Genomic DNA, 16,469 nt, shown 5'->3' on the forward strand with positions numbered 1-16,469 from the left:
ACTAAATGCTGGGCACTGTGACTGGCCCTGGAGTAACCCATGTAGAAGACATGGTTCCTCTGCTTCAGAAACTCACTTCTGAATGGGATGGATGGCCAAGTGGGACAGTATCACAACCAGCGGGACACAGTGACAGACGGGGCCCAGGCGGTGTGGGCATAGAGCACCTAGAACCAACGGCCACGGGGCTCCCAAATAGGTGGTGCCCTAGAGTGAAACAGGAGGAACTGAATATAGCTGCTAACAGGACAGGTGCCCAGAGAACCCACTGGGCCTTGGGGGTGCCTGGACCTTGAACGTATTCACTCAACAATTATTTGCTGAAGGCCTGAAAAGCACAAACAAGTGCACAAGAGCAAATTTTTGGTAGATTTCTCATTGTAAATGAATTAATTGGCAGCAGGGTTAAGCACCAGTATTTTTCAGTTTGATCATTACAAAGCATGAACTGGCTCTCAGGCGCCCTGGGCATCCTAAACCAGTGTTCTAAGCCCACAAGACTGGGGACAGGACCGCGGTGACTACGCTGACTCTGGCCCCTCAGCAAGGACCCGTCAGGGCAGCCAGGCAGCCACTCCTTCCCCACCACCAGCCTGGTGACACCCTCTGTTTCCTTGTTCGCTTCAAGTGTGTTTATCATACTGTGTTATAATTTTTTAAGTTACACATATACATATATGTCATATACACATATGAAACCATTTCTCTGACTAGACCACATGCTTCTTATTCATCTCACCATCCCCAGGCCTCAGCAATGCCTTCAAGGCACAGGTATCTAATAAATGTTGATGGATGGACAAACAGAGGGAAGGATGGCTGTTGTTCTAGGCAGCAGAGCTCAGCGCCAGGAGTTGGTGGCTCACGGGAGCAGCAGCAGCTCTGTTCCTGGTGACGGCAACAGGCGGGACTCCCCGGGAGGCCTCCTGGAGGCCCAGCAGGGACTCACGCTCCCTAGCAACCTGGTGGAGTGGCCAGGTTTCAGACAACAGCCTCAGCTCTGCACACACAGCCGGCCCCGGCTCTCTACCTTGATTCTGGCACCTATCGGGACCCTCCTTAGCAAGATGTGAGATCAAACTGGTTTGTTTTCAGTCCCTTCCTTTACCCACAAACCTCTTCGCCTGTCCTCCTATCTGACATTCCTCCTCTCTTCTGGCCACAGGTCCCTCCTGCTGAATGAAAACCCACAGTCCTGGACTGGAAGGTGCCCCGATCTCAATGCCTGGGCCGTGCTTATCCACGCGGACAAGTCACTCGGCCTCTTCGACTCCAGAGTCCTCTGGGAACAAGGACAGGAAGAATAACACACACTTCTCCTGCCTGTAAAGAGCAAGGGGTGTCTGTACGGGAAAGTGTGGCATAAACCACCAGATGCTACATTCCTGTTTTACAGTTGTTGGAGGTGAGCAAATTGGTCCAAGAAAGCATTAAAATTTGATGTCACAGGATCATTATAAAGCACCCCCACTCCACCACTTACTATAAAATAGGGGCAGTTCCAGTGACGGGGCAGAAAATGTTAATGCAGGCCCCTCCTGCTACAAAAATACTCCAAAAATATAATAAAAGTATTTTTAAATATATAGCTGAGCTCCAACGACAGAAAGATAAACCTTAAGTGAGAGAAAAAGCAGGAGGCGTTTATAGGAGTTGCCGAAGGTCAGGTGCTAAAGCTGAGGCCGCCCAGGGAACAGACCCCTGGGGAGCTCCTGCCCCTCCCACTATCCCAGCTGGGAGCCTGGGGCTTAACACCCACACAGGGGCACGCTTGGCCCTGGGAGTTGCCAGCGCCATGAGGGGGGGTCTTGAAAATGCTGCCCACCAGCCTAGGGAAAAATCAAGGGATTCTGGATAAGGAAAAGTATTTCCATGAGAAACATAAAACTAGGAGGGGGGAATGGGAAGCGGTGACTTAATGGGCACAGGGTGTCCTTTAGGAGTGATGAAAATGTTTTAGAACAACGTAGAGGTGAGGGTTGTACAACACTGTGAATACACTAAATGCCACTGGATTCTACACTTCAAAATGGTTAATATTATATTACAGGAATTTCACATCAGTTTTTTAAAAAAGGAAAAAGGAAAAACCCTAAGCCTTCACCACACGTGGCATGCAATCCCAAACCAAGTTACCAGTGCAAAGACTGGTCATGAGCCAGTGAAACCAATAGTGTGCCTACTAAGCAAATGCAAAACTAGTGTGTAGGGCTCTTGCACACCCCAGGGCAGAGGGGTGGGTGGGGGTGGGGGTGCAGCAGGAAGTCTACAGGGTTCACAGCCAGAAAAAAGAAAGGTGCAACTTATCACAGGAAACAACACCACTGTAAGACGAATCAGCAGGCTCCACAGACAGGAGAATTGATATGCTGGGAACTTGAGCTAATAGAACTAATAGCTCAAGAAAGAACTCTCTGAAAGAGACTATAAAAGAGATATGCTTAAAATAATTAAAGCAATAAAAGAAGGATAAGAATTAATAATGAAAGGAAAGGACACTAAGAAAAAAATGCGGATCTGAAAATGAACCAATGGAACTCCTAGAAATGAAACATGCCGTCATCGAGAGTAAGACCTCAACAGACGGGTTAATTAGCAGAGCTAAAGGATTTGAAAAATGGGTCTGAGGAAAATTTCCAAGATACAGCATGGAGAGATACAGCATGGAGAGATAAAGAGATGAAAAATGAGAGAGAGCCTAGGAGAGATAGAGGATGGCACGAGAGAGTCCAACATTTTGGAGCTCTAATCAGAGAGAATTGAGAAAATGAAGGGAGATATTTGAAGAGATATGGCTGAGAATTTTCCAGAACTGATAAAGGACATGAATCCCTCGCTTAAAGAAGATGTATACCTTGCAGGAGCAAAGATTATAAATAAATATAAGTCCATGCCCGGCCACATGCTGGGGAAACTGCAGAGCGCTGCAGGGGCAAAGTTCAGAACAGAACAGCCTCAAACTGCTGAAACCTGGAATTTCACAGGCAGCCGAAGCAGCATTCAGGAGTGAGGGTGACATAAAGGCATCTTCAGGCAAGTAAAGCACAGGACAGGTGATCACTCCTAGGCCCTCCTGGGAAGAGCTACTAAAGATGACCTTCAAAAATGAGGCCGAGCCTCAAAGGAGGATGGAGGAGGAACAATGAATCAGTAAACTTAGGAGTGATATTTAAGTAACATCGACTCCACGAAACTGCAATAATAAAACACGAGTATCTAAATCCCAAAATCGGCATGAGTTTACTCGAGTTAAAGCTGAGGCGTCCCCAGGTTCTCTCAGGACAGCCAACTGCCCAGACCTTTGGCTGCTGGTTCCCCCACTGCCACCCTCGTGACCCCACCGGGCCTGAGCAGTCCCTCTTCAGGCCCAACCCGACTAGGGGCCTCACCCACTTCCTAGGCCACAGCCTGGCCCATCAGCCACATACCTGGAGCTTCTGGATCTGTATGAAAACCACCCTGTGGGGGGCTGGGCCCTGGCATTCCAAGCAGCCAACGAACATTCCAGATGACCACCTGGAAGTCTGGGGCTTTACCTCCCCCAAGGAAGAAACTCTTACCAACAGGAAGAAGGAGACAGGGAGATGGGGTAAATAAGCGCTCCTCGCTGCTGGCATGTGCTCTCCCCATTGCCCACCAGAGGCCCTGAACACCAAGGGACTGTTAGGCAACCCGCTGGCAACCGTATTTATCATAAGGCACACAGGGGCCTTTAAAATGTGGTTCCAAATCCAGCAGCAAGCATCACCTGGAAGCTTGCTAGAAACTCCTCCAACACCACCCCAAATCTTCTGAACCCAAGACTCGGGCTGGCGGGGGGATTCTCATATTAGGTTACTGGGTGCTGATCATACATTTGACTGAACCATGAATCGTGATTACTGTGGCATCTGCACAGCACTTGTGATAAGTGTTAGTACTGCTCACTAAATACTTCTGGCCCTCTGCCTTCCAGACAGGCCCGTCAGAGCCCTCCCCTCTCTGCCACGGCCACCAGCACATTGCAGCCTGGGTCCTGGGTGAGGCTGACAGGGAGCAGGCCCCAGCCAGCCTGTGACAGACATGCCATATGAATAAGAAATAATACTATTGTTTTAAGCCCCTGGGATTTGGATGTTATTTGTTACTGTAGCATAACCCAGCCCATCCAGTCAGAAATATTACAGACTAATGTTTTCAAAGAGCAGAGTTTCTCAAAATGCCTCAGACCCCACTACCAAAGTGAATTAAAAGTAACTCCATCTTAGGAGGCAAGATGCCCACTGCCCTATTTCTCAAGAAAGGGGAAAGACAGACATATGTTTACGCCCGGTGATCCTTGGGAAATCTTTGATGTCTGGGCAACCAAGGCAGTCCAGGCCTCAGCTGTACTCAGAGCTGGCAGGAGGGGGGGTGTCTCTCCTGAGGGCTTCAGCCCCTGGCAAGTTCATTCTGGATTCTGTGAGACCGAAAAATGACAGCAGAACATTTTTGGGGTAAAAGGCCTTACGCTTAGCTTTATTCCTGTGATGGCAGGTCTAGCACTAGAATCATGTCTGCCTCCAGGGCAAGTCTGCATATAGCAAGTCCATCTCTCTCCTGGTCCACCACCTCCCAACCCCAGAGCACTGGGCACAGCTCTTCATATAGAGTCAATAATTGCTCGTTGCCAACGCGTGCACAAGCCTGTTTCTGCCAGCACTGCACACGTGCAGCGGGAGAGCAGACCAGGGTCAGGTGAGGATCCCAGTCATGGAACTTCCATTTTCCCTAGAGGGGGTGGCTCGAAAGGATGTAGATGGTTCTAGGTGGGCTGCTCCAGGACGAGGATGGCAGTTCTGGGACAGAGGAAATGCTACAAAGAGGAGAAAAATAGTGCCACCCTGCTTTTGTATGGAGCCCTATGACTTCCGGGGCACTCCAGCTCACTGCTTCATCTGTCCTCCTTCCACACACAGAAATGACCCTCCCTATTCCACAGTGGGTCCAGAGAGGCAAAGGGACTTGCCCAAGACTGCACAGCAAGTCAGTGGCAGAGGCAGGCAAAGCTTTCAGTCCCAAGCCAGTGTCCTTCTAACATCTGCTGAGAACTAGGCTCCAGGAAGGTGGTTTTGGAGGGAGGTCAGTGTCCCCCTGCTCCTTCCCAGAGCATGGGTGAGGTTCTCAAGTAGGGTTCTGAGGTCTCTGGGCATCAGACAGGTTCCTGCCAGGTTCTGGTGAACTTGGAGATTGTCTGACCACACCTCGGAGGAGGGGGAGGGGCAGGGGCTGCCGGGCCTGGGCTCCTTCAGGAGGCTCCCAGGTTTGCAAGCTTCTCCTATGGCACCCAGCACCCTGGGTACAATCCTCCAACCATCACTACCATTTCTCCCTCTCATTAGTGACTCTGGGGCCACCACTCCCTCATGGACAGGTAGGCGGGAGGTGGGTGGCTGCCCCCACTCTTTACACCCACCACAATAAGCAGGAAAAAGAATACTGGGTAATGGCTGATACCCACCTGTTTGGGGCTGAATTGTGTCCCCTAAAATTCATATGTTGATGTCCTAGCCCCTAATTCTTCAGAAGGTGACCTTAGTCGGAGATCAGGTCTTGCAAAGGTAAATCAAGTTAAAATGCGGTCATGAGGGTGGACCCTAATCCAACTGGGCTGCTGTCCTTATAACAAGGACATGTGCAGACAGACACACATATGGGGAGAATGCCATGTGCAGAGTGGAGCTGGGGTGCCACAAGCCAAGGAATGACCAGAAGCCAGAAGGGAGACCTGGAACAGATCCCCCATCACAGCCCTCAGAAGGGACCAGCTGACACCTAGATTTTGGACTTCTAGCCCCAGAACTGTGAGGCAGTAAGCTCAGGGTTGTTTCAGCCACCCAGGCTGTGGTGTAACGGCAGCCTTAGGAAATGAACACCCCACCCAGCCAGCGTCACACTACTCCTCCCAGCCCATATCCACCCACTGTGCTCAGGCCTGCCTCCAGGTCTTTGCTGATGGGTCCCTTTCCAGCCACCCCCAAGATGCCATTCCATCTGTCCCAAAGCCCCACGAAGCCTCCGTGAGCCCGCAGGTCACAGCCCCCCCTTGCCTATGCCCGGTTTCTGTCTGGTCCTTCTCATGTTCTTCTCCAGGCTGCTATCTAATCATTTTCCTGCATGTTGTCCCGTCTTCCCAGCAGGCCCATGTTCCTGGAAGGCAGGGGCTATTTCTGAATTGCAGCACAGCACCGTGGGTGGGCCACAGCCGTTGCTAATAAACATCAGGCTGAAACACCCTTGGAGGGTGTCCCCCTTCGCTCTGCTGTCTGGAGCTGGTTTCTTACGGACACCTGGTAAGTGGGTGTCGCTGCCGGCAGCCTCTCTCTACTCCTGCCCGTCTTTATGAAGATGCCACGACAGCGCCTATACACTCTGTGTCCTGTATTTGTGTACTTCCACTAGGCTACAAGCTCCTCAAGGCAGCAGCCATATCTCCTGTGCATCTCTTCCCCGGCACTTGCATAATAGGAAGCAACCAGTACAAGCTGAATGAATAAACACGAGCACATGGAAGAACCTACTTACCATGGGTGCGAGGACTCTGTACATTTCAAGGGAGTCATGAACCCACTGAAACTGTATACAAAGGACTGTGCATATGTGTAGGTTTATACATGTAATGTGCATTTTCCCAGGGAGAGGGTCCATGGAGCACTGAGATATTAAAATAAAAACCAAGACAGAAAAAATGTTAAGATCCACATCCATCGAGTGGGCCCTAACATTAAGTCCCTATGCTGTGCCTGGTGGTGTATATACTACTATCCCCGCTTTCCATGAGCGGAAACGGGTCAGAACAGTGGCATCTTGCCTAGGCTCATGAACAGAGAAGTAGCCTGTCCTGCTGGTTCAGAGCAGACTGTGGAGCCAGGCAGCCTAGGCTCAAATCCCAGCTCGACCACTTTCTAGCTGTGTGACCTTGGCCAAGTTACTTAATCATTCTGTGACTCAGTTTCTCTATCAATAAAATGGGGGAAATAAGGGTACCTACTTCAGAGGGCTAATGTGAGGAGTTGTATGTAAAAGTGAAAGGTGCCTGGCATGGGCTGTGTACTCTGAAGACCAGGGCAATGAGATTAAGGGGAGGAATGTGTCAGGGGCAGAGCTGAGGCTCAAACCTAGGCCTGTGTGTGACTCAAACCCAGCCTCTGTGTCATCACTACCAGCACCCGACATGCCTCAGGGCCCTGTCTCTTTGCTGATACTCTCCTGTGCCTTCTAGGAAACACCTTCCCTTCTCAAGGTGGCTTTGCTAGCTTGGCTTCTGAAAGTGGGTTGGCCTGTGGCCACCAGCTCAGCAGGCAGCACCTGCCATTACATAAGGAGCACGTGGGAGGACAGAAGCTGCCCTTCCTGGTCAGCAATGAGCCTGTACAATCAGGACACTTAGTGCTTCTGCCCTGCTCTTCATTTGCCAGGAGCTTTACCAACATCCACAAATGGCAATTAGGAAGGGGATGTGCCCATCCATTCCCGGAGCCCTGCGCTGACGTCCAAACTCCCTTTATCATTTCCCTGAGTCTATCACTGTGCTCTGAGCTGCAAAGAGCTGTTCACATGCATCCTGCTTGGGCTTTATGAGTCCTGTGTCCCATCCCACGCCCGACTCTCGCTCCACGTCAGGCAGATAGAGCGGGAACAGCAAAGCCTTGATCTCACTTCCACACCTGGGTCTCATAGTCACCCCACCCCAGGTCACCAGCCCTCAGCCCTGCTCCTGAGAAACAGCCTTGTGGGGTTTGCTTTGGGCGAGTAACTTTGTATTTCCTGCAAAACCGTCGCTATTGAACCCATTTGCAGGAGCATTTTTCATTCATTCCTGTAACGCAATTAGAATCGAGTTTCTCCAGCATTAGGAGAGACAGAACATCAGTAGGGGAAAATTGTCATTTCATTCCCAACATCAGCACGCCCACCCTGCCCAGACTCTCTGGGGGGCTGGCTCGCTCCACCCGCCCGAACGGCAAGGAGAACGCGAACAAGGAAAACCACTCTGCAAAGCTGCCCCCGAAGGAGGAGGCAGGAGCTCTGGGGGTGCGCTCTCCTCTCAGTCATTCAACAGGGGCTCCCAGCTTCTCAAGGGCACCCTCAGTGCCCCCCAGAAAACACTGTACTGGTCCCATTCCCCTGGCCAGAGGTGAGTGACCCTCTACCAGGGTCCTGCAGTCATTCTCCTGCAGGAGTTACACGACTTTCCCAAAGCCACACACCTGGAGGACTGGGACCAGAGCCAGTTTTGCAGGCTCCAGGGTGTCTTCCACTGTACCACATGGCACCCCCGCCCAGAGGCCCTCAGCTGCCAGAGCTCAGCCCTAGCCTCTCTGGGGACACTAAGGCTTCAGTTTTCTGAGCCACTACAGACAAATAGGGACAGAGGTAACATGTGTCTTTCATGCATCCGCCTTTTCTTCGGTGTCTCCCAGTCCTTCATAGAAACCCTCCCACTTCCTGGAACTGGCCCCTTATGTTCTGTCCTACTCTTGTCATCCTCCTTCTAGGTACAATGATCTTGCCAACCAATGATCCAGCCTTCCTTCCTTCCTCTCTTCCGTCCATCTATCCCTCCTTCCACCCCTGAAGCCTTTTGAAGCACCTCAGCTCTGTGCCAGGCACACAGCGCTTCTTCCCATTGTTCCTCAGAGCACCTAGGCCAGAAGCATCCACTTCTCTTCTGACCCCAGCAAAGCCTAGCACTGACCTGTTAGGAGGGTCTTCTGATGGACGCATCTGTGCTGACCTGTTTGCACCAGACCCACTAACCCATCAGAGCCGGCAGCAGGCAGGAACTTGTGGAGCCCTCAGGTCAGCTGAGGCCTGCTGCCCAGGGCCTGGATGACAGCCCTACCTCCCTTCCTCCTTGTCCCCCTCCATCTGCTCCCCCAACTCCAGAGGCCAGAACAGAGGCAGCCCCTACGTACGTATGCAGAAGTCTCCGCTCTCGTAGTAGCCAGGGCAGCACTGGGACCTCCGCCGGTACATGGTCCGGAGACCACGCCGATACGCCGTCTTGTAACTGATCCTAAGGCACAAGGGAGAGAACTACTTGAAAGCATTGAAAATCAATCACTCCCGTTAGAATGATATTTGTGTTAAGCTATATCGAGGATGCCATTCAATAATTACTTTAAAATGCATGGTGACTTGTAATATGAAGGAACACACAATAAAGAAAAATCGATGGCAGGCTGTGGGCCATTGAGATGCAGAATGTAGTTCTGACACTGCTGCTGTTACACCTGCTGACTTGTCCCCAGTCCCTGCAGAGAGATACTTAGAAGGGGAAGATACTTTCTGGGGTGACATTGTGGAGGGCAACCAAGGGCTCCTTAAAGCTTCCAGACCCTGGGCTGGAGGAGCCCATGGGGTGACCAGGACAGGACTTGGGCCCTGGAGCGTCTATGCCTACTGCCAGCACCCCAATAAGCGGGCTGCTTGTGGCTCCCCAGGAACTGGTCCACCCACATGCAGAACTGAAGCAGAGTCAGCAAGAGACTCTCTGAGTATGACTCAGTCCCAGAGGGTGGATTAACCTCCCTCTCACCAAAAATAACACTACTGGCGAAGAGCCTCACTTGCCACCCCTTGAGCACTGACCCCTGGCTCTGCAGGGGAAGCAGCTAAGGCCCAGGGAGAAGCAGCAGCTCTGGACCAGAAGTTAAAGACCAGTTTCCTGTTCTTAGGCTGACCAGGGTATTGAGACCTCACCCTGAGCCAGAGAGACTGAAAGGCAAAATCCCATTCCATTCTCTGCCTGAGGCAGGCAGCATTATTATGCTCCCTTTATTTTCTTTTTTGGAGCCTTTATTCTTTATTTTATGTGCCCCTCCTTTTGTTTTATGGATGAGAAAACTGAGATTCACAGACATTAATGACTTAATCGAGGTCACACAGCTAATAAGTTTGGGAGCCAGGACTGAAACCCAAGTCACTTTAATGTCGAAGCCACTAGGATTAACCTGCTGCCCCATGTCAATTCCTACAGGTGGTTTGCTGGGCTTATGCAATGGCCATAGTGAAGGAATAAGACAAGCGAAATGGACGATGTGAGGACTGAGTCCTTAGAAGGGGCTCAAAATGGGGTATTGATGGGCAAAGCCCCTTCCTCACACATAGGTCAAAATGGAAGAGATGTGAAGCGGCCATTAAAGACCAGAGAGATGAGGTCACGGTGTTAACTAGGACTCAACTGCAAGCCCTCGAGCTTTGAAACCAGAGCCCTTCTGCTTCCCCACCGGGACCCCAGGGGAGCCTGCTCCGTGGACTGCTCTTCTTGGGGCAGAGCAGCCGGGTGGGGCACTGGAGACTCCTACGGCCCCCTTTCCACAGCGGGTCAGGCCAGCTTGGGAAGGGCATCCTCCCACACAGGCCAGCCCCCCAGTTACAGCCCACCCTTTATGACAAATGACAGTGTGGGACTCCAGGGAAATCTGTGATATTTGGGAATGTCATAAACTAAAGTCATTCTACTTTGTCAAAAACCCATAATGGAAGGTAAGCTGGCCTCAAAGTGAAGCTACTTCACCGGCACAGGAAGGCCCCTGGCAATCGCAGGGGTTACGTAAGCCTCTCAGATAAAGAATGACTCAGGGTGACTCAGAGGTCATGCAGTCCATTCCTCCCAACAGCACTAGCCCCAAGCCCTTCCAATGGAGAGGTGGTCTCAGCATCAGTAAAGCCCCCCCAGCAGACAGATATCCCTGACTGCTCCTGGCATGAGGGTGGGAAACAGGGGAGGGAAGGGGCCGGCAGCCGGGAGAAGGATGCCACAGTCAAGCAAGCCATCCCGCACTGACGCACACCAATGGTGCTGCTGTCAGCATGCACACTCCGGGGCGTCAGGAAAGCTACAAGGCGACTCCGTAATTTAGCAAAATAATAATTCATGTTCCAGGAATGCAGCCTATTTAATAAGCAGCCACCTACTCACTCTTCCTTAGTCGTGATGGACAGTAGCCCAGGCCTCCGAGTGCCCAAGAAAGCCACACCTCCAAGCAAACCTGGCTCTGGCACAGGGCCTGACAGGGCTCATGAAGGGGCAGGACTTCTATTTCTGCCTCTGCCTTTGACCAGGACCACAGACAGCTAACTTGGCACAATTAGGGGAGTTATTTGGTCCCATCTCCTCAGTTCACCAACAAGGGCTACAGGAAGGCGATGCACAGCTCCTATTGGACCAACCCTCCTGCAAACACCTATGCAAGCTGGGGAACATAAAAAACTGTTTGAAAGCACTAGAGAGAGAACAAATGCAGATACTGGAGGCAAGTAGACACTGGGAGGAAGGAATGACACTGGGAAGGTCAGCCCAAGGGCAGACCCCAGTTAGCAATACTCCAGGCGACTAAAATTCAGAGAGAAGACACGCAGCCTTACCGGCCTGAAGAACCACAGGACAAGTCCAGGGAGTGCCTGTAACCACAAAGTGAAAAGGGAAACTCCAGAAAAGAAAGAGCCACAAAGAGGAAGCCCCATATTCTTTGTAAAATCTCTGCCCAAACTTCTGTCCCCTGAATTACGTGTACGGAGGGCAGGATCCAAGCAGTCAAGCTAAGACTAAAAAGACCGAACTTCCAGAGTTTGGAAATTGAGTTTAGCCAAATTCACTGGGTGTGGAAACAAACAACAACAACAACAACAAATCAATACTCTCTGGAGGAACAAAAAAGTTCAGTCTCCACAGTCACTTGCTCACAGTGCCCAGAATATAACCCAAAATTACACGACATATAAAGAAATTAAAAATATTACCTATATAAGAGAAAAGGCGATCAATAAAGACCAACCTTGAGACAACCCAGATGCTGGAATTAACAGACAAGGATTTTAAAGCAGGTATTATATCTGTGCTCAGTGTCTCACCGCAAATTACTAGCGGAACTTCAAAGAACACCAGGACTTTGGTTTTTCAGCATAGAGCAAGTTTCCCATCCACATTGCTACCTCCCAAGATTCCTGCATAAACTGCAAAGGGGGACTGAGCCCACAAGGAGCCTGAAGGGCAAAAGAAATCTAGAACCAGCATAGATGCTCAGCAACTAGGGAGTGGGCCCCCCAGGCAGCCTCTCCCTCTTCCCCTCACTTACCCTTCATCTGCTGGTTTCTTCATCCCTTAAAAAATAGTGCCACTTTGCCTGCATCTAATACCTCTTTTTTCTCCATTTTCTCCTGCACTTTTTAAAGTATTTCCACATCCCTGACTTCACTGGACCCTGCAGGTAGGTAGGAAGGGCAAGGATCATTATATTTGATAAGTACACTGGGAATCCCAAAATAAAGTGACTTGCCCAGGGTCGCCCAACAAAGCATGTTCTCTCTGCCTTCCTCTCCTCTCCCCGGCCAGTGACGTGAAAGAACACCATGATTTGTGGAGGGCTGCAGACAAGGGAGCAGGGTTCCTATGTGCAATTGCTCAGATGGAGCATTTCCCAAGGGCAGCCTGGCCAAGGAGCCAAATTCTACCCTCTACTCTGTTCTCTAAGTCAGTGCCCTGACCTGGGGGCTGTATCTGCTCTGAGGGGCCCATCTTCAGTTGAATTTCCCCCCAGCAACTAACCCTGATGCAAGGATTTGAAGACAGGCAGTTTATTTGGGAGGTAATCCTACCAAGCACCAGGAGGGGAGTGGAAAAATGAGACAGGGAAGTAAAGGAGCCACTGAGGGTGAGCTGTTGAGCAGGCTACAGCTATGGGTGACTGGGGTTCCTTCCCCTTGGGGACCGCCGAGATATGGGTGCAACATGCCCCAGAGTTGTCCCCTCTACTCTGAGAGTAAGGAAGCTGGGGTGTTGATGCGGCAGTTCCCCATCTGCCACTGGGTGAGGGGTGCCCCCACGGGCAGTCATTCCCTAGCACTTTGGCCTGCCCTGCCTGTAAGCTTCTCCAGCCAGGATGAAGCCCTCGGCCCAGCATCTCAGGTCTTTAGTGTAAAGAGTGCGCATCAAGAGGACAGAGGCAGTGCACTGGCTGCATCTGCTACAGGGGCCTTTTACAAACTTGCACAAAGGTAAGACCTGGGGGCTCAGCACTTTCTCACTGCCCCGTCATCTGACAGAGGGACTCACCGGTGCCTGGTGCACTTGAACCAATTGAGGATGTCTGTGCATCGCGTGTAGTAGATCTGGTCGAAGGGGTGTGCGTACGATTCCTGGACAGTCACGGCGTAGCTGAGAACCAGACAGGAGATGGAAGCGATGGTCAGCACTTGGGAGGCTTAGCTGAGATTCAGGATGGAGTCTCCATCCCCCGGAGAGTCACACCCACAGCCAAGTGTCCAGGGGCTCCAACCACCCCTCACCCCAGTATCTTCCTCCTACCTGGATACCCTCAGTAATCAAATCCCCCTGATGCTAGGTTGGATGCAAGACATGCCCTTTACTGCTCTTTGGCCCAGCTTGTTTTCTGAAATTCTAGTTCATCTGACAAAGAATGAATAAAGAATGTTTTAGGTTTATTCTATGTGGTTCTGGAAAGCAGAACCAAATTTTAAAATACTTGGTTTGTTCAGATCCTTAGGGTTTTCAAAGCACATGCATGGAAGCTGATCTTTGCAGCAACTCTTTGAAGTGAGTCTCATTTACAGATGAAGAAACTAAGGCTCGGAGTTGGCCTGCCCAGGTCACACAGCTGATACCAATAACTGCTAATATTTATTGAGTACCTAGTGCTAAGTGTTTTAATCCTTTTAATCCTCACACAGTCTCCTGAGGTAGGTGAAAATTGAGCATGAGAGGAGAAATGACTTCCTCAAGGTCACCCAGTTACCTGCTGCTCTGTGTCTCTAGCACAGCTGACAGTGCATTGGGGACATGCCCCCAGACCTCCTGATCAAAGTGGTATCTTATTATTCTCCTTGTTAGCTGTAAACCTGAATCAATGGGTGGCAGCCACAGGGAGGCAGATCCTAACTTAACTAAAATAAGCCTTTCTACCTGCCTGACCCTGGCCAGGGTCATATGGAAGACAGTCAAGCCAGGATGCTGAAGCAAGGACTCACACTTCCTGTGCAGACTAGAGAGACCTGGCTGAGACTGGAGGAGTTCATTTTTGTGTAGATTGGTATCAGTGTTTTCCCCCAGAAGGCCAGATGGCCGGGTCCAGGCTATAAAAGCCCATCCACTTTGCCTGAGGAGACTGTTGGTTTACTGGCAAGGGGGCTGGGCAGGCCATATCCAGGGTCAGGCAGGTAGAAAGGCCATAGCAAGTGGGTCCTCAGCAGGCTCTCTGATGCCTGAAAGGTCAAAGGTCTAGAATTCAGAAAGAGGAGGCCAGGAGCAGTCAGCGATGCACAGAGACTCAGGGAGGTGAGAGACTGTTTCTTAGAAGTGCTGAGGATGTAAGGAGCCTCTACCAGCCCACACATCAGAGGGACATCTATGCAGACACAGCCCAAATCCATAGACTTGGGGAAATTGAGGCAGTTTGGCACACACACCTGGCTTCCCGAAGTCCTGCTAACTCTGAAATTCGACGATCCTGAGCTCTGACACGTCCACTGAGCACCTCACTTAGAGACAGGTGAATGAATGGATAAGAGTGCACAGTCTCTGGGTCAGCTTTGAATTCTGACACTTGTTAGCAGCATGTCCTTAGACATGTTATTTAACTCGTATTAGCCTCTGCTTCCTCACCTGTAAATCTACGACAAATACTCCCAGGGACTTCATGCCGTTATTGTGAGGATTAAGGAAGGCAATAAAATATCTACCTCTCAGGGTGGTAAGAAAATAAAGCAAGGTAATATAGGTAAAATACTCAACACAATAATAATACATGTGAAATGCTTACCGAGTACACAGGGAGTGTCTCATAGAGGCTGGCCATCATTATTATCTGAAGGGCAATGATTCACTTCCTGTGCTAGGCACTGAGGATATTTCTTCCCTGACCATGGCTGGGGGAGAGGAGAAAGACTCCACACAGAACAGACTCTCCACCTTTGGTAAGCTCTCAGGGACCCCTTCTGGCACGGGGAGCAACAGTGGGTGCTCAGAGAGAAAGCATCAGCCCAAGGCAGCAGGCGGGGAGAGGGTCCCCGGGGACAGGCCTGGCTTTGCTGGGGTGCCCTGGGCCGAGTGTGTCTGGCAGTGAGACCCTAAACTGACTCCAAGTCTCCGGGCGAAGTGTGCAGTTTCATGGCTGGGTGGTTTAACACGCTCACTTGCCAACATGCTAATGAGGGGCCAGATTAATCTTGTAGAACTGGACTTTACTAGCCAGGGGAGGTCCTTCCACTGTGTTTTATGGTAGAGGGGCATAATTAACAAGGAGCCTGCCAGAAGCACTAATTCAGCTAGAAAATTTTCCCTGAGTGGTTTCTGGGGACCAGAGTGTGTTTTTCTGGAATGCCACAGACTGGACCACATGTAACTGGCAGGAGAGCTCAGCTGGAAGAGCCAAGACGGAGGCACCTGGTGTCATATGGGATCACCTGCAAGGTCTCCTCCCGAGCGGCTGGAGAAGCCCAGGGCATCCCCAGACCTCATTTAAACTATTAGGGTCACTCCTTGTCTTCCCATCAAACAATAACCTCAGCTGACAACCCAATCAGCCTGAAAGGCCAGCTTAATGCAGGCTCGGTTCAAAGTATTCATATTCCAAATATTCCAAATTTATTTGTGTTGGACATAGGTATAGAAAATTAGAGTTTGGTTTGAGTTTGAGTTGATCCACTGGTACAAACAGGACTCAAAGAGAGAAGTCAGATTGGCCCTGCCATCAGGGAAGGCTCCCTGGAGGAGAGGGACCTCTGTAGAGGCACTGGGAATGGCAGAGATGAGCAGGGGGAAGGAGGCATTCCAAGGGCTGGGATACAGCACAGACATGGGCGAGAAACAACTGCCATCTAAGCCAGGACAGGGGTCCAAGGGGAGAGGGGTTGCTGAGATTAGAGTCTGCCAAGCAGAGACTAAGGTGAAATTCCACCCGATAGCTCTCTCACTCTCTGGAAATTAAGGTTTAAATTCACCAAAACCAGAAGGGGCCAGGGCCTACGATAACCTCAGAATCATGAGGAAAACGCATGGAAATTGTACATTCCCAGGCTCTACCCCAGACCTATGGAATCAGAATCTCTGTGGCTGGGACCCAAAAGACTCTGTTTTTCACCCACACTCCCAGTGAGCCTGGTTCGCATTAAAGTCTCTGATAACCAGTTCCTGCAAAGCAGAGCTGTCAGCAAGAAAAGACAAGAATTGGGCTTCATGGTCCTCAAAGCACTTTCATGAAACTGGTACCCTGATCTTCTAACAAGCCTGTGAGGCAGGGGTAATTTTTCCTACTTGACAGAGCCTACAAAAGTAGGCTCAGAGTGGTTCAGAGACTTCCCCAAAGTCACAGAGCCAGCAGGTGGAAAATCTGGAATGAACCAAGGTCCTCATCACAGATCTGTTCCTCTGCCCTCTGCTCATAGCACTGTCTTCTGCTCCAGCCCCAACTCTGTATGGATTCTCACAG

General features: G+C 50.7%; 1 protein-coding gene across 12 annotated transcripts in view; it reads right to left on the reverse strand.

Annotated features, from left to right (window-relative positions):
- The window catches only part of MEGF11 (multiple EGF like domains 11), a 329,933-nt gene that overhangs the window by 198,340 nt on the left and 115,124 nt on the right, over positions 1 to 16,469 (reverse strand). For all 12 annotated transcript variants that reach the window (XR_012120744.1, XM_037010031.2, XM_037010030.2 and 9 more), the window contains exons 3-4: positions 13,079 to 13,180; positions 8,937 to 9,037 (exon numbers count right to left, since the gene is read on the reverse strand). Coding sequence is in view for 11 of the 12 variants with exons in the window: in XM_037010031.2 (XP_036865926.2) it covers positions 8,937 to 9,037; positions 13,079 to 13,180 (203 nt within the window). In the remaining variant the exon portion in view is untranslated. The remainder of the gene's footprint in view (positions 1 to 8,936; positions 9,038 to 13,078; positions 13,181 to 16,469) is intronic.

This window comes from Manis javanica, chromosome 8 (assembly GCF_040802235.1).
Source record: "Manis javanica isolate MJ-LG chromosome 8, MJ_LKY, whole genome shotgun sequence".
In the NCBI taxonomy this organism is placed as follows: domain Eukaryota; kingdom Metazoa; phylum Chordata; class Mammalia; order Pholidota; family Manidae; genus Manis; species Manis javanica.